The sequence below is a fragment of the Lichenostomus cassidix genome, chromosome Z, assembly GCF_008360975.1.
Source record: "Lichenostomus cassidix isolate B80296 chromosome Z, HeHo_3.0, whole genome shotgun sequence".
Lineage (NCBI taxonomy): Eukaryota > Metazoa > Chordata > Aves > Passeriformes > Meliphagidae > Lichenostomus > Lichenostomus cassidix.
This window is the reverse complement of record NC_139511.1, coordinates 29,847,393-29,869,809: the sequence shown is the minus strand read 5'-3', so window position 1 is coordinate 29,869,809 and position 22,417 is coordinate 29,847,393. Positions and strand designations below refer to the sequence as shown.

At 42.7% G+C, this 22,417-nt stretch overlaps 1 protein-coding gene across 3 annotated transcripts in view; it reads left to right on the top strand.

Moving 5' to 3' along the window:
• TRABD2A (TraB domain containing 2A) overlaps window positions 1-22,417 on the top strand; it is a 77,484-nt gene that overhangs the window by 53,329 nt on the left and 1,738 nt on the right. For 2 of the 3 annotated variants that reach the window (XM_085042168.1, XM_085042167.1), the window contains 2 exons: window positions 12,542-12,632; window positions 19,614-19,859. In XM_085042168.1, the coding sequence (XP_084898294.1) occupies window positions 12,542-12,632; window positions 19,614-19,859 (337 nt within the window). The remainder of the gene's footprint in view (window positions 1-12,541; window positions 12,633-19,613; window positions 19,860-22,417) is intronic. The other variant, XM_085042169.1, reaches the window with a different exon arrangement.

Genomic DNA, 22,417 nt, shown 5'->3' with positions numbered 1-22,417 from the left:
GTTAACATCTACACTTCAAACTAGGGCTGGATGGAGGGTATGAACAGGATTGTTTTGCCATGACTCCCATATTTGCTATTCTTTGTTCTAGCTCCAGGGAAAGGAAGAAATTAGGACCAGCGTTAGAAAAGACAGGTGCTGATTCCCAGAGAACTATCACATCCCCTCCACCATGAGCCATATGGTCTTTGGGAAAGGGGGAAAACTGAGACTGGTGTCAGTATCCATGTGTGGTTTTTCAGTCTCAGTGCATATTGCTTTAGTGAGGATGGAAGATCTAGATGAGGCAAGGAAAATACTTACTTAAACACTAAAAGCATTTGTCTTCAAAGTTTGTGAGAATTTCTTTACTTGCAGCAAGAAGTTGTGGTTACAAACTTAGCATAACAAGGGCCCAGTGTGTGAGAGCTGGGACATCAGGAAAAGTGGCTGACCGTGTTTGTTCAGATGTGTGTGTGAAGATTGTAACCAGCAATCTTTCTGCAGTATCACTGCTCTGTGCAACTCACTGTCACAAAGAATGGTGAAGCAGGCCCTCGTGTAGATTCTGGTCATGTCTTTCTGTAGGCTAAGGCCAGGGCTTTTACTCCACTTCTGATGTTCTGACCACATTTGTACCTGCTGCACTGATGTTTCTGACGGAAGCATATGCCAGCCCCAAATCCAGGTTGTGTCTGTTGCAGGTAGCTACTCTTCTGTCAGGAGACCAGTTGCAAATATTTGGGCTTTGGTTGCTGCATCACACCTTGAGTGATGAGCAGCCCGTGTAAGTGGACACGTGTGAATGCATCATGTTGCTCTGGGTCTGTCATGTCCCAAGAGCAGGATCCTTTGAGAGGAGAGAGCTTCTTCCCTCCTTGCTCACACTCTGCATCCCAAGAGCTGCACATCACATGTCTTTCGATGGTTTTGTGTCATTTGTTTCCCCTCCTGTTTCTTTCCTTCTGTTCCTGCCCTTCTGCCCCAGACTGTCTTCATTGTCATTGGTGTGCACACAGCATTTCCCCAGAGCCCAGAAGCACTGCAAGACCAGGACAGTTCCCTGTCCTTCTTAATCTCTCTTGTTCTCAACTTCATGACTGTCCTAAAATCCTTTCCCAGACTTCCTGGAATCTTGTTTTTCTCTTTCCTTTTATTTTCCCAGTTCCCCCTTTTCTGTGTCTTGATTGCCAGCATTTCTGTACTGCAGCACTGCCAGGAGCCTTGGGCCTAAATGAACTCTTGATCTGTAGTTTATGCACATGGCTTGATCTCCAAGAACCTGGTGTGCTCTTCTCATGCTTTTTCATCATACTTTTGAACCCAGACAGCTTCCCTGTCTTCTCCGGGGACCTTGGACTGATTTTGAAATTGTCTCTAATTACCCTCTGGCTTTGATACCAGTCTGTCCTCTGTTCTCATCTGCTCTTCCAAATAGTTCTTTTCAAAAGGTAGTGCCAGCCTCCCACATTCAGCAGCACATTTCTTGATTACGCCCTTGTTTGAATGCATGAGGATTTTTGGTGTTTCTTTTTTTCTTTGTTTGTTTGTTTTCTTTGTTCCATTTGTTTCTTATTAAGTGTCTAAATGAGAAGTAGCATCACAGGATATATTGCAGAAAACAGATCAATTTCTAAAGATTTCTGAGATTTCCTGAGTGCATATTGCAATTATAAATGCAGTCTTTCATTGTTTTCCAGCAAGCTAATTTAGTCTTTTGCTTATGCAGATTGCTGTATGTGATAGATAATTAGGTGGAAGAGTTATTTTTATGCCAGCAAGCAGTGAAGATGAACAAATATCTTGTGATCAGTTTTAAGCATTGCTTGGAATCGTACTGCTATTAATTACTTAAAAAAGGTTCCAGGAAAGTGCTCACACAAGGCAGGTTAGAATGAGTAGTAGGAATAGAGAGGAAAAAGAAATGCTGTAGGAATGGAAGTAAATAATTTTGTGTGGTTTGCCCTCTTCTGACCACCACTGAAGAAAATATGTCCTAGCAGTGGCTTATAAACTGCAGGATAAGGTTGTTTTAAAATGGTAGTAGGATGTTTAAGGGCGTCCCAGTTAGAAGGGGAGGGAAGACTTTAAATTGTTTTCTTTCCAGATTTTTTCACCCTGTGTTTATTTTAAAAACAGCTAGGCTTTTTGTAAGGAAATATCAATTATTTCCATTAACTAAACACCATTGAATAAACAAGTTTTATCATGAATTATATGCAAACAAGATCATGGTTTGTGGGTGGTTGGGTGCTTACATATACCTTATCTTGTTATTACAATTACTCCTGGAATTTTTACTTTAAATGAAGGAAAATCAGAAGATACTGATTTATTTTATATTCTAACTGGATTGGTAGGATTTAGAGATGTGTAAAACATTGTGCAAAAGAAGTCTTCTCTCTTTCCAGGTCTGATTTGGCTGCATGGCTATAGATGTTGACTTCTTACTTGCAATTACATGTGGTAATTTGTGCCGTAATATATTTGATCATTAGATTCAGCACATTTTATGCCTTTTTTAATCAATTAGGCAAGTTCCCTCTATATTCTGTCAAAACTGTTTCACAGTCAGAGCTTATTTCTGGAACTGTTTTTGTTTGGAAGTAATTTGCACCAAAGTGGAGAACTAAAAAATCACAGATTTTTGCTTAAAAGATCAAAACCACTTTGCTTCTGGCCAGAGTGCAATCAAAGAAAGTTTCAAGCCAAAATAAGTCTGTTTGAGGGAATTAGAGGAAAGCATGGGAAGAGAGAGTTGGCAATGCCAGCAGCATTCCACTGTGTTCAGTAAGGATTTTATCTTAATTGTGGACAGGCCTTTTTGTTTGGCAGCACCAGGGTTACAAGCCAGGCCTACTCTCTGTTGCCAGTGGTGGGACTTGTGAAGCAAAGCCAGCTATAATCTTTTACCAGCAGTCTTCCTCCTATATGCATTTTTAATTTCTCTGAATCCTTGAGTGGCGCATTCAGGGTCTGCATGCTAAGCCAATGCAAGTGATCATGCATGTGATTCCACAGGCAGCCAGATAGGTAATGCCACACATTTCTGGTTTGTCTAGTAAGGGAGCACTGACACGGAGAGGGTTGCATTCTCCTACCATGCTGTGGAGAGTTTTACCACTTGTCCAGGTTTTACAAGTGTGCTGCGTGCTGGCTGAACCTTCCCACAATCAAGGGATAATTGATACTGATAGGCAGCTCTGGAGATTGTCATGTTCATCCTTCTGCTCAGAGCAGGATCACACAGACCAGCTTTCCTAGGACTTTCCTAGAACTGAAGTATGGGCAAGGATGAAGACTCCAGAAACTCTAGGTAATGCATGCTAGTGTTTAACCACTGAAGATACTTCTGTTTAAGTGGAACTTTGTGTATATCAATTTTTGTCCATTGCTTCTCGTCTTTTCATGGGACACCACTGAGAAAAGTTCTGCTCCATCTATTTTGCAACCTGCTATCAAGTATTTATGCACAAGTTATACCCCCTGAGCCTTCTCTTCAGGCTGAATAGTCTCAGCCTCTCCTAGTATGACACATGCTTGAATTGTTCATCATCTTAGTGGCCCTTTGCTGCACTCTCTCCAGTACATCTCTTTAGAACCAGGAAGCTCAGAGCTAGACACTGGACCCAGATGTATCTCACCAGGGTGGAGGAGCAGGGAAGGATCACCCCCTCAATCTGCTGACAACACTTCTCCTCACACAGCCCGGGAGGCCATTGGCTGCCTTTGCCACAAGGACACATTGCTGGCTTAAGGTCTCCTTGATGACCACCAGGACACCATATCTTTTACTCCCAAACTGCTCTTCAGCCACTTGGTGCCCAGCCTATCATGGTGCCTGGAGCTATTCCTGCTCAGGTGCAGAACTTGATTTGCTGAACTTTATGAACCAAGTTTCCCTTATCATAAGTCGAACTGACCACTCCCAACCATTTGCTTATCTCTGACACATCTGGAAATGGTTTCCAGGAAAATTGGCCCCACCACCTTCCCCAGGAACAGAGGTGTGGCTGTGTTTGTAGTCCCCCAGATTCTTCTTCTTGCCTTTTTTGAAGATAAGAATGATACTTGCTTTCTTTCAGTGCTCGGGGACCTTCCCCAGTTGCCACGACCTTTTAAAGGTAATCAAGAGTAGCCTCTAGTGTAATTTAGCAAGCTGACACAATTCCTCTAGTTGTATCCTATAGGGACTTGTGCATGGCTGGTCCATTTGAATGTTCCTTAACCTGATCCTTCTCCACCCGTAGTGAACCTTCTTCACCCTAGACTTTCTCCGTAGTCATAGAAACCTGAGATTCCTGAAGGCTAGTTTGACCACTAAAGAAAGTAACAAAGGCATTTAGCCTTCTCCACATTCTTTGTCATCAGGTCTTCTGCCCCCTTCAGCACTTAGATGACATTTATCTATGTTTTAGCACTATGTTTTAGCGCTGATATGCCAGTGTAGGCATTCCATGTTCCCCTTGATGTTTCTAACCAGATTCAATTCTAGATGGGCTTTTCTTCAGCATGGTCCTTCTATTCCATTTTATTCCTTTACCTTACTTATGGTTTCTGTTGAAGGGGCTGAAGAATAACAGGAAAAAAAGTGCTGAGTTTTTTTGCGTAGTGTCTTGAGATCCTGACTTTATTTTGACAGACAAGGCCTCAGGTGAAGCCAGGTTTCTAGGAGCCAAGTTTAAATTCCCTCTAGTCTCTCCTGCCTCTTTGAACAGTTGAGAAACTCCAAAGTTCCAGTTCATGAATAAGAAGTACAGAGGGATCTAAGATTCCTTATATCCCTGTGGAAGAAATTACTGACTTCAGTGAGAGAGGCTGGCTGATTTGACAACCTCAGAAGCTGGTCCTCTTAATCTTGTGAATACTGGAAAATTCCTTTTTCTCTCAGAGCTATTTTTCCTTGTTGCTCCTGAAAAAACTATCTTTCTGAGGCTTTAAGGTATAGTGAATGTTGATTCACTATACCTTAAAGCCACCATTAACACAAAGAAAAAAAGGATGTTGGTGAGAACTTCTTCAGCTACCATTTCTTCTAATTACTAAAGGAAACAACAAATGTGTTTATTTGGCATTAGTCAGACCGTATGGAGTCAAACCTCCAGGGACTGACTGTTTTTTTTCCCCAGAGAGAATGTGTTACCACCAATGGTTACCCTAGTCTGCTGTAGTCCACCAAATGGCTTCCTCCAGCTTCTCTAGGTTTTGAGGCAATCCTTGTGATGTGAGGTCAATTTTGTGTCAGCTTTAGGTGCCACATGTGTTGGATCCGTAGACATGTCTAAACCCTTTTCCATCAATCCTTATATCATAAAAAGAAAAAAAAAAAAGAAAAATGGAAAAAAACTCCAACCAAGCAACCAACCAACCAAAAAAAATCCAAAAAACAAACCCCAAAACTTTCAGGGGAAAGTGGAGTTGTGCTGAGTCTGACTGGCATGTTAGGTGGTACTGTTTCCATGTAGAGCTGTTCACTGTAACTTCTTGAAATTTTGTTCCATCGGGCATTTTTAGATGAGAAATTATGGAAAAGGAACAAGGTTTATTGCCTCTGGGTAAGAAAAGATGGGAGAAATGGCCTGTCAGCAGTGGGTATAAGAAGTAGTCAAGAGTGCTAAGTCTATGATGTCTCTGTCCAGCTTGCATGGTGTTTAGACCTGTAAAAAAAGCCAAACAAAAACCTACCATGGGAATATGAAAGTTGCCCAGGGAAATGTGATACCACTTTGAAATTCAGTAGGAATTCAGAATCCACCATGGAAAATTTGAACCTGCCATTAGTTCATTTGGAACTGGAGATATGGGCTGATTTACAGGGAATGTAAATTTACCTATGCCTTATGTAAAATATTTTAAATGTGTAATGAGGAAGTTCATGAAAAGTCCGTAAGAAGGTGAACATCTGGGGATCCTGGAAGAGGTCAAAAAAATGGTGGGGGGAAGGGGCAGGAAGACAACATAGTGATGAAACAGATTTTAAAAGCAGATTAAATGAGTCTTGTGGGGCCACCTCACTTCTCTCTGGGCTCAAAGGGCTTGCTGATTGCCTGCATGCTTCTGTCTGTGGAATGCAGCATCATTTTAGCTTCCTTGGGTGGGAGGAACGGCTGAGTGCCTGAAGGTGTGCCTGTACCTCTGTAATCTGAGAATGCCAGATACAACCCAGCAGCTTTGAGACTGTTTTCCTTAGCAGCCTCTTTGAGTCTTCAGAATGCTAATGACAGGGTTTATTAGAGCAACAACCCCTGAAGGGGAAAGATAATGTTGTGTGGAGGCAGGACCCACATCCAAGGCCCCAGGGTTCACATGAAGGGCACTGCTCCTGACATCTCTGACACTAGAAATGAGAAAAGCTTTGCATTTCTCCATTAGAGACAGTAACCTCTGTTCTAATACATTAGTGCAGCTGTCAAAATCAGCCAGGCTGAAAAACTGTGCTGTTTCTGCTCAGGTACTGACAGTCTTCTTATCAGTGCTGGGTTTACTCATTACTGCCTTTACTGGGCAGATAAAGTAGGAAAACTTTAATCATGTAATGTGTGTTTTGTGCTAGGGGAATTTCAAGTCCTTAATAAGGTTTTTCCTGGAAAGGAAGGAGTGGTGTGTAATGGGAGCAGATCCAAAGGCAGAGGTGGCTGTGAGTACTGTAGCTCAGTTATGACTTTGGTAATTCCTTCCTCTGCTGGTAACATCATGCTGGCTACGTGAGGGTCTTCTCATCTAATGACCTAAGGCTTTAGCAGTGGAAAACTCTCAGTAAATGGAGACCCAATGGCTAAGCCTGCCTGAATGTAAGCTGTTTCTCTTAACTCAGTTTTTTACAAAACAAGCAATATGGGCTTTTAAACTTTCATGTTAATTTAGCCATAAATTTGGGCTTATAATCAGTGAAAAAGCTTTTTCTAGTTTCAGTTTTTGGAGGAGATTGTCACGATGTTTGACTTTGTCCAAGGGTAAAAATGGGAATCCCCAACATAAAAAGTACTCAGGTCTTATACTTAAGAGAATGTTCAACAGAAGTGGGTGGATGAGTATCTCCTCATCTTCCACAAGAAAAATGCCTTCATTTTGGCTCATGCAAATTGTAATTTCATATGTTTGTTTTCCATGGCACTAGACTATTTTTCCATATTGTGCAAGGCATTCATCATCAACTACTTTGGGAAGTTTTGTAGGTGAGCTGATTAGCAAACCGCATCACTTTTGATGAAATGGAAGCTTATTTTTTTTTCCTCCTGAGTGAATTGAAGTTTAAGGCACTCTCTTTAAGTATTTTTGTGTCTAGGGAAGGTACTATTTAGGGCACAGAGAACACCACTGTTCTACAGTTGTGCCCACCAGTTTTCCTGTTTGGTTTGAGAGTGGTGAAGTATGATCCACTAAGATTTTGTACTAATAAAGGAGTTCCAGGAAGTCATGTTTTTGTGGACAAACACTTACCCATGGTTTCAGTAGAATAAAACCTTGTGTTCAAAGTTTATGGAGTAAAAATTCATTAATATTTCATCCTGTAGGTAATCACAGGAAGGATTGTTTGGAAGTCTGCAGTCTGAAAAAGACTGGAGGGCATGGGACGGCTGTTTGCATGGGATTTGACCTGCAAGTATGCAGAAATACTGTAAATACAACATCCTTGTACTTCTACACCTAATGTGAATTCAGGGATTCTTTGTGTTGACTTACAGTATCACTGGGGCCACATCATCGCCTTCAATTTTTGTCATGTCCTTCTCCTTGCACTACTAAATTTGTGAGAGTACCACACTCTTTGTCCTTTGGTTTCTGTTCTGGTACCTGGACTTTTCTGGAAATACTGTGAGAAGCAAGATTTTACTGGATTTAGTATTAAATGTTTCACATTTGATAAACCGTTTTAACTTAAATGGCAAATTTGGAATTCCGGCCACTCTACAACTGATCCCTGTTTTCTGCATGTTGCTTGGATTATCTAATGTAACTGTGCAAACCTTCCTCCTCATGATTCTGGGGGAAGTGAGGTGCAAGTTCACTACATCTGGGTGTACGGTGTTCATGCTTGGAAACAGTGTCTTCATCTTGGAAAGTGTGTACAGAAAGCAAGTATGTGAAGGAAACGGATTTGTAACATAATTGATCACATGACCTGCTTTCCTTCTTTTGCTTTGGATCATAATAAATATTTTGTCTAGCTTTTTTTCCTCCATAAGTGTACTAGATGGGTTAAAATTACTCCTAGTTCTGCAACCCAGTGTGTACTTTAAAAGTGTAACTGTTTTTATGTTGAAGGTGAAGTTACAAAGAATGAAAGCAGATTGTAATTGCCATAGGCATTTCCAGGAAGTTTCTAAATAACTGTAAGATCAGTACCTCTAAAACATTCTTGAAAGTGTTTGTTTCAGTGACGCATAGAGTTTCTGGCAGCAAAAGTCCGTTTGAGTGTTTGCAGTTCAAATAAACAACCAGCTTTATGATGTCCCTAGTGGCTGGACTAATTTGTGCCATTTTGTGGTTGCAGTGCTATAATCCTGTGCTTCAGTTGTTCCCACAACATCTTGGAAGTCAGGAGTCCAGATCAGGTTTCCTAACAAACAGTTTGGTGTCTTTATATGTATGTCCAGTGATTCACTGTCTTGGGATGTTTGTAAATGGATGAGGTCTTGACATGCTTCTGGGGTGGATGGAAAGTGCCATCTTTCTACTAAAGAAAACACAGAATTATGTACGCTTGGGGGTTTCCTTTTACGTGACTCTAAGAGGTCAAAGAACTTTATTTATCTGCTTGGAATAGTTGATTTTATTGAAATTCAGAAAGGAGTGTAGTTTTCATGAGTCTTACAGACCTGGTTTCTGTGAAAAATTAAAATTCAGTAACAGAAACAGAACCTTTGTTTTGCAATATCTCCTCGTTCCTTTTGCTAGATACAGAAATGTTTCACACTCACAATTGCTCAAATTTGGGTTCAACAAACTCTGCTGAAGCCCACAGTTATCTAGATAAAACTTATCTAAACTGGCATGGGTGTGGAAGCAGCTCTGCATGCCCTGGCAGTAAAAGCTGCAAGCAGGAGACACAGGTTTCAGGGCAGCAGTAGTAGCCCATGTTCTGCAGGACTGGGTATGGCTACTGAGGAAGGTCAGCAGCACACAATGTGTGGCCAACTCTGCAAATGCATGTTGGTCGAACAGCGTTGTTCTCTGAGCATATTGCTTGTTGTGGTCCCTGCATGCCATCTCCTTTCAGTGCAGATTAAAGGCCCGGGTCTTATTTACTCTCCAGTAGAGTGCATGGCTGAGCTGGTGCACACAACAGCTTCTTAGTTTCTCTTTTAGCGTGAACACAGAAGAATAAAGATTCATGGCTCCCCACCCCCTGCCAGAGTAAATTGACCTCTTGGAGGCATCTCTTCACCTAGTGGTGTGAGGATAATGCAGGGCTGTATACAGAAAGAAAAGAGCAGGCTTTCTGATGGGACAGGGCCCAGGGCCTTTCTTTTGCGGGGCATTCAAGTGTGTTAGGCTAAAATAGAAAACAGGTGAAAGAGGACTGTTCCTTGTCACGTGACTTTCATCTAAGTCTTCCTTGCAGCAATAACTGCTTGATCTTAAACCTTGGAGAGTGAACCTTTCTCGTGTTTCTTACTGTTTTGTCAATCTGATCTCTCATACACCGAGTGGTTTTTGTGGTGCTTCCCAGAAATGAGACAAAAGTCCTGACTCTAAAGAGGCTCCTGGTGGAGTCCTGTACCTCAAACCCTCACCCTTCAGCCTTTCTTAATTTTGCATCTCACTCAGTTAAACCTGTAGATCCTCCGAGCCACAAATAGTCTGTCTCATGGAGCACGAATGGCCCGCGTTTTGGATAGTAAATACTTCATCACCTAAACCTTTATGTGCCTAGCCTGAGTGGCTCCTGATTGATCATGTCTTGTGAACAATCTAATATCACATGTCTGTTTGTATTTGAATGCATCTGTTTTACACATAGTTATTCATTTGGTCTGTCGTCTTTTGCACAATATTAGCAGATCATTTTTCTTTCACTTGCATTTCACATTTTACATTTTTCTTTCACAGCGTAACTCATTGCCTTGGCAACAATGAGCAAAGGCACTCTGTGAAAGTATGTACACATGACTGTGGTAAAAAAGATATTGTTATGACACTGCATTAAATTAAAAAAAAAGAACCCAGCTACAGAAAATCACTCAAGCAGGTTGACTGATTGAAATGGGATTCATCCATGTGCTACAGTGATTTCCTACATTCCACTCTAAATCACTGCTGTGAGCAAGGATGACTAAAGATTGATGGAGGAGTAGTGTGTTTAATGGTCTGGTGTGAGCAGCTATTCAGTAACTCACTCTTGAAATGCATGAAACTGTTAGCTCTTAAACTAGCATGAGGGAAATTACTTTAGGACCATACACTGCCCTATAGATTGCTTATCTTTATGCCTTGTCCCTTTCCTCCTGAAGGGTTTGGATTAGGAAAATATGAGTTCAGAGCCTTGGCACTGCTTTTCACTTCTGAAAATGGGATTCGGCTCATGCATCATTGCTTGCATGAGGTGAATGCCTCGTCTGAACTTGCATTATACACTGGCCCTGTCCTTGTCCATTGAGAGGCTCTTTTCTACAAGTCTAAGTAGTCCTACCTCACTGTCAGTTGCAAGGAATGGATCACCCTTGGGAAACAGCCTTTCCTCTCCTGTGTGGAGGTAGGGAAGGAGGAGCAAATCCCTTTCCACTTCCCTTTGCACATACCTGTCCTCTGTGTTAAAGGTGACAGATAGAAACTAGGTCTGGTGTCTTATATACCTAGTGTTTGTTTTACAGTAGCTAATTTTACTCAATTGCAATATTTAATTACAGTAATTGCCATTTGCTGCTGCATCTGGTCTTTTTGCTGACATGAAGGAATTCTTGGTTAACTATACCTGGAGCTGAGCCATCAGGAAGCAACAGATACCCACAGTATTAGGTTAGGTCAGCATAATGGTACATAAGCTTTGCTTCTTCTGAAGACAAAATTTAAGCTGATGAGGTGGGGCAAAATGCAATTGCTATGTGAGAAAATATGGTGCCCAGTGGGTGTGCATTGCAGTGTTTGATTGAAAGGTTTCATTTGAGCTAGATCGGTTTGTACTCTTAGGCTTTGGGGGAAAGTTCATCTTGATAAATCTCTCTGCTCAAATGATACGATCCATCATGCCTTAAGCTGGTACATCATGAGCAGTTTGCTGTTGTGGCATGAAAAAGTCGAATTTTTGTTCTCCAATTCATTCAACCCCTTTTGGAATGAAACGTCACAAATCCCTTTTTCAGTCTCCTGATATTTTAGCACTGTTAGAATTCTCTTTATAACTTTTTGCTTTTCCTGGCTACTAGAACCATTCTGTTGGTTCCGTTGTCATGTATTTATGAACGATATTATCAGAAAACAGGTTTTTTTCTGGAGTTACTTACTAGTTTTAGCACTGTGTACATTTACAGAAGCAAGGCATCATTCTAGTGAGTAATTTGCTCAAGGCCAATTTTAATTAATGTAGGCTGTTAAATGAAGAAATGTTTCATGAAAGCTGGATCTATGAGGGCCTGTGCAAGGTTTTTGTTCTCTCTTTGTTTGCTCTGTTGCTTCTCAGCAGTCTGGTCTAGAGATGCATTATGGTGATGGTGGAAGGCATTCTGTGAGCTGAGCATACAGTGCTTCAGGAAAGCTCCTGCAGCCTTTGAGTAGTCACTCATTCATTATGATGCCAAAATATGATCTTACCAGCCACCACATCTGTCTGAGAATGGCGAGGAGATGTAAATCACAGGATTAGGGCAGAACTATCTAAGTCCTTCTAAAACTAAGTCCTTTTATCAACATGACTGAAGTCAACTTTATGTCCCCGGTGGCATATAATGAAGAAATGAAAGAGGTTGATCTAAGTCATTGGCTTTCAGAGTTATTTTCTCTTCTCTGCAGTTGGATGATTCTTAATAATTTAAAAATTTTTTGTGATATTGAGTTCTGTGTCTTTATAATTCCGGAGAATGTAAAAATGTGACTGGATTCTGACCTTCTTTGCATCACCACCAGCTGTAGTCCGTGCTACTCTTGGAGTGACCAAACTTCATCTCTTATTCCACCAAGTAATCCACAAGGGCCTGATAATCACAGAGTCAATTAAGTTGAGAAAGACCTCTGAGTTCATAAGGTCCAGCCTTTGACCAATCACTACCCTGCCAGCTAGACCATGGCAATAAGTGATTGATTCAGTCTTTCCTTAAACACTTCCATGGATGGTGACTCCACCACCTCCCTGGGCAGCCCATTATACAGCAACCTGTGGGACCACAGTGATTGCAATCATATCTGCATTTTAGAAAGGCAGAATGTAGTAATTGAAGTGACGTTGGGAAAGTTCAGCCATCACTCATTAGGGATCCTGCATTTCTGGTGCATGCTGGTGGGGAGTGATAAAGCCCTGCCTGCCTTGAGTGTGGCACACCTCCTGTGATGAGGAAGGATTTTGTTATTCTTCTCCCTCTTTCTATGTGCTTGGTGAGTTCTGATGTAATTTTTCTTTTAACTGCAGGTCACTTCATGGGCAACAACACAGTGATTGATGTTTTGAGGAGAGAAGGGTACGAGGTAGAGCACACTCCAGCTGGACAAGCCATCAACAAGTAATGCATGCTTCTTCCTAGCTGAGCAGTCATTGGGGGATGGGTTTGTAAACAGCTATGAAGTAGTAATGGCAGCTGAAATTATAATTAACTGTGAGGTAGGCTCTTTCTCTCCTTCCTAACAGTTTGCTTTTCTCTTCTGTGAGCTAGTTTGGAAGGGGGATTCCATGTGGTTTTGGTTTGTTTGGGGTTTTTTTATTACTTGTTTGGTTTTGGGTTTTTTTTTTTGGTTGGGGGGGTGTATGTTTGGTTGGTTTGTTGTTGTTAGGTTTGTGGTGTTTTTTTGGGGGTCTTGGGGTTTTTTTGTTGTTAATAATATTTCCGCCCTTGTAAGTTTTTAACTCTTAAATTAACAGCTACAGAGTATGCACGCTTGGTTCATCAGATCTGGATGCTGTCCTGTACCGCATAGGCTTCCAGGTTTTGCTTTCCTCTCTTTTATGCTTGACTGCCCTGCCATTTAATAATCCCCTTATTTTACTCTCCTACTTTTTATCCGTTCTGTTTACTCTATCCCACCCTGCAATCTGATTGCCTAGAGTCCACCTCGCCTCTTTCCAAGCTGTCTCCATGACGGATTGCTCTCATGTCCCCTCTTTCTTCTGCATTTTTAAGCTAAGGTACTTGTTGTTCTGGTTCATTCTGCAGCTGTCCTTTGGGATATACCCTTCCTACCTCTTTTTATCTCTCACTGGATGTTTTTATCTACCTCCATGGTTTCAGTAACTACAGAATTCCAGATAATCTTCACCTCCACTCTCTACCAAGAATTATTTGTGCTTTGACTCACCTCTTCCCGGAATTCTTGCCACCGGCTTAGGGTTTGCAATCCTTGCCTTCCTCTTCTCCAGACTATTACCAAACATGTATCTGTCAGATATACTCACTTTTCACTGGTAAAAGACCACAATGGAGAAAATTGAATATTGGTCCCAGTCATGGTACTGGTTCCCTTTTATCTTCTGTGCCAGGCATACTGTCCTCCTCTGTTTACAGCTCTGTTCCTCCTTCCCCACATTTCTGATTTAGGACTCTCAGGCAGGACTATCACCATTTGGTAGGATTTGTGCAGAGGGCACAATGTAGAGTCTTAGTCTGTGCCAGAGGCTCCACAGGTGTGGTGTGAGTTCTTTTTCTCATACTCTGGTTGCTTCATCTTTCTCTTTAAACCGCCTTTGCTGTTATCTGGAGCCATGAGATTGAAATTCTGGCAGGTCATCATTTAAATCATCATGTTTTCATGATGATTCTTGACATGGACATACATTATTAACTCCATATGCGCTGAAAAAAAACTGATCCAAGACTTGTCCCCATGATTATATGAATGCCAGCCCCTTACCCTGTTTCTACCAGTAGGCAGGTAGCCTGACAACGAGAAGCCCCCTGTACTTAAGCATAAAAGTTAATGATTCTATACACTTGAGTTGTGGTATAAAATCCAGTGTGTCAGTGTTTTCACAGGGATGAAGAAAAAAAAAACCCAAACAAACCCCAAAACATCCTGCACTGATATTTTCATGTTGCTTTTCCATTCTTAGCTAAGGTATTCCTAAAACCAGCTGTAGCAGTTTCTTAAAGCTTAAAGAAAGATAGCTTAGTAGGTACTTGAGCATAAACAAGATCTGATGCTGCTCTTTAAAGACGTAGCTGTAAGGAAATCAAGGGCGGACAACTGAAGAAAGGAGGGATAGATTTTCACTTATCAGATAGATTGGTATCAAAGATATTTGGAGTACCTGGGCACCCAGTTTCCCAACTACATATTGGGAGTTCATTGTACTGCCTGTGGTGCCTTTGGAAGCTCCCAGTTTGGCATCAGTTGCATCTTAAGCCTCTTATTAGGACTTAGAAAGATACATCTTAGATAGATCTCTACCTTAGAAATGTAGAACATCTTTCCTAGAGTCTTGATATTAAAGCTGAATAAGAAAATGGCACTTTGCTGTTAATTTTTTTTTGATGACTTGGAAAAAGATTTAAAAATATGAAGTACGTTTCAAGAAAAATGTGGAGGAAAGGAAAAGGGTATTTAGGGTGAGGGAAAGACCTGTGGAAAGAGTATGTCAGAGTCTTAGAGATTGGATGGAAGATACCACTTGATTGCTCCGCTGGACTTGTTCAAGGAGCAAATAGCAGTGCAGCCTGTGACAGTAAACCCAGTGTAGACCACATAAGTGTGGAATTGTATCCAGCTATTGTCCTATATAGTGCTGCACAGTCCAGTCAGTACCTGTGGACTATTTCACTGTTCATAATTGAGCCAAGATAAAAATGGGAAGTGGCTGGACTGAGACAGAGAATTCAAATGACTGCTCTGGCATCAGACACAGTAGGGATATTAGCTGAAAAGTCCAAAAACACAAGAAGGAGGAAGTCTGCAATAGTCTCCTTTCCCTGCAACATGATGTTTTCCAGTAGCAGCACAGTCTGCTGTGTCCTGTGCTCTGGCTAAACAAAAATACCTCCCTTGTGAGGCATCTTTTAGGTGTCTGTGTGTAGGAACCAAGAAGGATGTAGGATCATTGTGCTCATTTTCACGTAGCAGGCAGGGCTGCCTGAGGTGCACTGCCTATCTTTAGAGCAAATGGGATAAATGCCTCTAGCTGGGGACAGAAAGGTTCCTTCTCTCTGGTGTCTCTGAAGCAGGGAGGGCAAAAGAGTTGCTCAAGCAGGCAGTATTTCAGAGGACAGTTTAGAAATAGTACCACAAGTTCAATCAAGCTCCTTCTGACTTGCTTTGGTCTTTTACTCTACCTGATTTTGGAATGCAGTTATATATTGTAAAATATTCAACACAATGACAGTCATAATTAAGTTGCTTCCTGGCTCTGCCTTGGCTGCTGTATGGGGGGAGGGAATCGGCCTGGGGGATGAAGGACTTTTGCATCTGTGTGCCTTTTCCAGTGCTTGATCAGTTGGTCTCTGGAAGGATTGTCTGCAGGAAGTGTTGCAAAGGAAGTTTCATGTATCAATGTGCTGAGGCCGCATCTATCAGAAAAAATGTTTGGCCATGCAGGATGCAGGTCATCCTCTAACTGAAGCAATGCTGAGCATGGCATGGCCACGGGTTCAGTAGGGAAGGCTGCAGGCAGCATGGCACTTTAATCTACAGGGCAGCGGTGCTGCCTACTCTGTGGCTTAGTTAAGGAACTAAAACAGTGAAGAGTGAAGAGAAATGGTGGAAAAGGGGATCATAGATGGAAGACTTTCAAACAGATTACATCAGGTCACTGGAGACAGCTAATGGGGGATCACTCTGTGAGGTGGAGTAAAACAGTGCGTGATGTGAAGCAGCTGAGAAGGAGAGCTGAAGGGTCATGACAGTTCAGAGGTGATAAAGTGTGACAGAGTGTGACACCACAATGATTTTGAAAGAGATTGATACCCCAAGGCCCATTCTGCAGCAGTCACACTCAAATAAACTTCACCAGGTGATCAGTCTGATTTTCCTTGCAGCAAATAAGATGAATTATCTTTGTTTTCCACCTTCTCTCTCCATGTTACAGTACACAACTTCATTTCTCCTTCTCCAGGAACTACTCTCTACTTGTCATCAGTGTGCATACAGTAATAAGCTAGCTTGAAAACTGCATCCATGCTGAAACATGTCTCCTGCCAGACCTCCTTCTTTTCATGCTGTTGGAAGCTGAAAAAAGAACACAGTTCTGGGAAAGTTTCATTGGATAAAGGCAGGCTTCTGCTCAGTGGACTGTGGTTTTCTGTTACCTTTCTGAATTTCAGCCCAAGCCACTCTCCAATTTTGCCTTGTTACAGAAAACTGTTGCATCTCTTCTCTTTATGAAGTAGTCATGAAGATCAGTCAGATATTCCTGTTAGGTTCTGTGTATACACAGAGTGGATTGAGTTTGTGGGTTTGTCCAAGAGGCTTATAAAAAAGAGGGAAAATTGCTTTGTTCCAAACAATGAGAAATGTGGACTGGCAAAGCTATGAGTGAATGGCAGACTGCCTGCCTTAGAGGATAGATGAGATGTTGCTTACTCTAAGAATAAGGAAACAGAGCTTCAGTAATCGGCATGGAGATGATTATTAGTTGTTTTTTTTTCACTTTGTCACCTTCACAGGAAGCTGAGTAATCATAGCCCTTAGAGCTTTTTCTGGGAGCTCTACATAGGTTTTCCAAAATTTGCCTTGTGAGACAGTTTGTACATGCACAAAGTCTCAGTGATGTATCTCACTTGCTGGAGCTCCTTTGAAATTTCCAATACTGCTGCCAGCCTAGTACAGGATCCAGGCAGCTGGAATGCTAAGGCCTGACTCCCACTCCCTCATTTACTTGCTATAAATGTGTGCAAAACCCAGCTCTGCTTATTGGAAAGATCCAATTTCTCAGTTTCCTTTCCTTCATATGGACCTCCATACTTGTCCTTAAAACCCGTTAAGACCACCATTTCATGTTCCTTGGTGTTCCTTATCTGAGTGGCAGGACAGTATTACACCCTTTTGCAGATCAACACCAGAAGCCAGTGCCACAATAGTGCGTTGAGCTCTGGTCTCTTTGTGTCAGACATGTTCCCTGACACAATGTTTTATAAAAGCTGTGCTTTCACTGCTTTGTACCATCTGGCTTCATCAAAGAGAAAATGAGAAGAGAGTCAGTTTGGTGCTGCCAAAACTAATCTGCTTTCAGTTGATGCAGAGTAGATGGCCCAAAGGATTCCTTAATAATAGGATCATAGAATGTTAAGAGGTTGGAAAGGACCTTAAAGATCATCTAGTTCTAATCTCCCTGCCATGGGCAGGAACACCTCCCACTGGAGGGCCTTGCTCAAGGCCTTATCCAACCTGGCTTTGGTCGGGGTTGGGGCATCCACAACCTCCCTGGACAACCTGTTCCAGTGTCTCACCACCCTCACAGGAAAGAATTACCTCCCAATACTTAGCCTAATTTCACCCCTTCTTCGATTTGTATTTGTTACTCCTTGTCCTGTCACCACAGTTCCTGACTCAGAGTCCCTCTCCACCTTTCCTGTAGGCCTCCTTCAGATATTGGAAGGTTGCTGTGAGGTCTCCACACAATCTTCTCTTCTCTAGGCTGAATGGCCCCAACTTCCTCAGCCTGTCTTCAGAGGGAAGGTGCTCCAGTCCTCTTATCGATGTTTAGGCCTCCTCTGGACTTGCTCCAACATCTCCATGTCCTTATGCTGGGACCCCAGAGCTGGATGCAGTGTTCCAGGTGGGTCTCACTGGAGCAGAGGGGCAGAATCCCCTCCCTGGCCCTGCTGGCCACACTGCTTTGGAGGCAGTGCAGGATTCCATTGGCTTTCTGGGTGCGAGTGCACATTGCTGGATCATGTTGTGTTTTCTATCAACCATCACCCCCAAGTCCTCAGCAGGGCTGTTCTCAATCACTTCTCCACCCAACCTGTAGGTGTGTCTGGGGTTGTCCTGGCCCAGGTGCAGGACTTTGCACTTGGCCTTGTTGAACTTCATGGGGTTTGCACAGCCCCACCTCTCCAGCCTGTCCAGATCCCTCTGGATGGCATCCCTTCCCTCCAGTGTATTGACTGCCCCACAGATCTTGGTGTCAGTGGCAGACTTGCTGAGGGTGCCCTTGGTCCCACTGTCAGTGTCACTGAGAGATACTTTAAACAGTGATAGTCCCAGTACTGACTGCTGAGGGACACCACTCCTCACTGGTTTTCATGTGGCCAAGCAGTTGTTGACTACAATTCTTTGTGTGTGGCCATCCAGTCAGTTCTTTATCCATTGAGCCAACCATCCATCAAATCTATGTCTATTCAATTTGGAGACAAGGATGTTGTGTGGGACAGAGTCAAACTCTTTCCTTAAGTCCAGGCAGATGATGGGAGTTGATTTGCTGTATCCATCAATGCTGCAGCCCTGTCAGAGATCAGCAAATTGAACAGGCTTTTTTTGGCCTTGATAAAGCCATGTTTGTTGTTACCAATCAGCTCTTTGTTTTCCGTGTGTCTTAGCATGTGTCTGACTTTTCAGTAGAATCTGCTCCATGATCTTGCCTGACATGGAGGTGGGATTTTACTTTCTCCTTTTTAAAAATGGGGGTTGTATTTCCCTTTTGCCAGGTTTTGGGAACTTTACCTGAATGCCACAGGTTTTCAAAAATTACGGGTAGTGGCTTAGCAACTTATCAGCCAGCTCCCTTAGAACCCACAGATGAATCTCATCAGGCTCCATGCATTTGCATATATTCAGGCTCTTTAGATGGTCTCAAACCTGATCCTCCCCTACATTGCACTTAGGATCTTCATACTCCCAGTCTCTGCGTTTGCATTCCTGACTTGGGCAGCTTGGCTGGAATGCTTGCCGTTGAACACTGAGATATAGAAGTCATTGGGAACCTTAGCCTTCTCTGGGTCCAAGTTACTGTTAATGGTACATTGAGCTGTTCCCTTCAAAGACGGTCATTTTCAAGATGTGTTTCTGTAGCCATGACCACGATCTGTGGACTAGCTTGTTTCTTACCTTTTCCATCAGTGAGAATTGCTGATCCAGAAATGGCTTCATCAGCTGGTATGCGTTAGTTGTTTTGTCTGCCCCTTCCTGTTGTCCCCCAAGTTACTTTGCTCTGGGCAGGAAATGCTGAAAGGAATAATCTGGTCTGTGTTCTGCAGCATATCAGGCTAGAGGAGTGTGGTTTGACCTCCTCTTACTTAGAAGTGATTCCATTTTTGTCTCTTTCTAGATAAGTAAGCTTATTACCAAGAGTTATTCCACCCTTAGCCAGACTGCATTCTTTCCTCAGATCCAGACTGCCTCTTTTCCAAAGATTTTTTGCTTAAAAAGCACTATTTTGATCACAAAATCAATATTGACTTAAGGAAGAGGGAACAGGAATATAAGAGAGAGAAATGAGCATCCAGCCAATATGTCAGGGAGAAATACCTATTTTATAAGTATGTGCCTTGATAGCATCTGTATCAGGATTTTGCCTCAAAGCCCTTTCAAATGTTGTCTGTGTTCCCTCTTTTTTCCAGCCAAAAATCTCCCAAAGCCTTGTTAGCCTTTTCATCATCACACAGCCCCTATGTTGTGTCCCATGAGCTCCCACTGCACCCCCAGAAGGAGGAGGAAGAGGATGAGTTCCTGCCTCACCTGCTATTCCCTGACAGCACTGATATGCTCATGAAAGTAGACAGGAAGTACAAAAAGAAGAAGAAAAAGCAGCAGAAGAAGCAAAGACTGCGACAATTTAACGACCTCTGGGTTCGCCTTGAAGAAAGGTAGCTAATGGCTGGGGAGGGGGAAGATGGCTTGTCATGCAAACTGGACTTTAACTTAAACGGTTTAATGCAGTCCCTCAGACTTCTACAGGGGTAGATACATCCTGTGGACAGGATCCGACCTTCTCCACTGCTGTGATTCTTTCTGAAACATTTAGACAAGGCTTCTTGTGCTTTCAGTGGCAAAAAAAGCTTGCCTTTTTTTTTCTTTGCCTAGTTATATTTGTGGAAAATTAGGTATAAAACAAGTGGAGGCCTTGTCTAGATCATTCTGCATTTGAGCTTGAGGGATTGTGAGCATACTGCAGTCCTCTCTGACATAGAAGGCTGTGTCCAGTGGTAGATGGTACTGATCAAAGCCTTGGACCATTATCCAAGAGCTGCCGCATATGAGGAAACTGTCATTCCTGGCATATGTCCTTGCACTTGGGCAATATTCATGCAGTGTTTTCAGTCTCTGTGTTCTTCCAGAATGAAAAAGCATGACAGCCTAATGGATGACAGAGTTTATATTAAAAAATTAGTGTGTTGCGGAGCAGAGGTTCACACATAGCCCTTACTTTTCATCCAGAAAAGCTTACCTACCTACAAGACCTATAGCCTGCTAAAAAAAATTTAAAAAGCCAATTTCTCTCTCACTTCTACTTGGGCCAGTTACTGATTATATACACCTTAATGTGTCCCTCCTGTCAGATAATACATATGCCCGAATCTGCTTTCTTTTGTACTTTGTGTGTCTGATTGTATCTCTGCAATACTCAGAGGCATTAAAGTTTTGTGATACCAGAAACAACCAGACAGGTTGGGGTGATGGAGAAAAGTCTGATAGTTCTTGAAATGAAGCATGTACATTCTTTGGCTTTTTTCCCCTCTGAAGAATATTTCTTCCTGCTCACCAAGTTACTGAGTATAGCAGGGTTCTCCCTATGCTTTTCCTATATCGTCTCTGGATCTCAGTTGTACCACTGCTGTGAGTGACACATGGCTCAGGCTGGCTGCAAGTGACTGCAGCAGTTGTTGCTATGTTTGAGGCATTCAGCCATTTTCAGACTTTTTAGACCAGACTCCCTTCTCTGCTCCTTCCTTCAACATTCAAGTAAAAGTGTTAGGGAGATGAAGAAAGACAAATGCTTGTGTAACATGTCCATTGACAAACCTACACACAGGCCAAGATTCACCAATGTAACAAATCCTATATTGATCACACTTGATTTTCTCTCTTAGTCTATCATTTATTTTCTATTAATGTAGTTGAAACTAGCTGATTGTGAATGGATTTTTGAAGTTTCTGTTGATAGTCTGTTTAGCTGAAATGCTAAGGAATGTCTATCTTAATCTCCCACCGTGCCTCCACAGTGCCATGTTCAGTGTTTCACATGCAGTTGTTCCCACAAAGTGCAGGGAAGTCAGTGGGCACTGGCTGTAAGATCCCTGTGCACTTGCAGTATCAGTGTCTTCAGGAGACAAGGGAAGATGGGAAGATGTGCTGCTGTGTCTGAATTGAAGGTCCATTAGTGCTGCATACTAGATTTCAAGTACTGCCAGGCAGTGAGGCAAAAGAAAAGCAAGTGATGGCAGCCTAGGAAGCTACTGCATAAATATAGGAGCAACAACTGCTGCTTTCCTTTTCATCATTTTATGTCTCCTTCCACTGTTATTTAAGTCATCCTTTGCACTGGAAACTTACCTAGTGCTAGGTGACAGATGCTTTGTAGCAGCAAGTCCTTGGTAGCAGGGAAGAGCTTAGACATCTGGAGATGGAGCTGTTGCATGGCAGTGCTGGGAAAGACAAACGATGCCTGGAAGATTGCTGTGCTCTTCTGCTGAGGGCAGGCAGCTGTCCTGCAGGCACCAGCCACACTGAGCTGCTGTAAAGCTGGGCTGTCTGTGCTCCCTCTGCCGCATCACCCGCGCTGGGCTGACAGCCCCACCTCGTGGCGCCTCTCTTGCCAAGGAAATCCAGCACGTCTGGCCTGAAGCTCGCTTGTGGGCAGTGCATGTCTGACTGGGAGCCTCAGCCTTTGCTCTAGCCATTCCTCGGGGTGCGCAGGCACAGGTAAAGCTGTCAGGTTTCTTTATGGATGGGCCATTCACAGCTTCCAGGTTTACAGATGGGCTGGATGACCTTAAAGGTCTTTTCCAACCTAAATAATTTTATGATTCCTCCTGTAAGCCTGAAATGTGAAAGGTGTGGCTCAAGTGATTTAATAGTGCTGTAGTGGGCTTGTCAGATTGGCCTTGGTTGATGCCCCTGTATGCATCAGCTGCCAGCTGTATTTCCTTGATGTGCTGCCAGCTGGCTTCTCTCTGGTTATTGTTCAGATCTTCTGGGGAGCCTCTTGGGTAAGGAAGAGTGAAGTGCTTTTAAAAAGGATACTAAATGCCTTCAATTTCCCAAAGCATTTTTGCTTAGTGGGCTGAAATAAGACAAGAATGGTGCACAGCAGCTGGGGATTGGGTGCAGAAGAAATTACACTGTTTTTGTATTTGCCAGGTGGACTTGCTTTTAGTTTTGTCCAAATGTGTCCTCAGGTTCTACACAGCACCAAGCAGCTCTG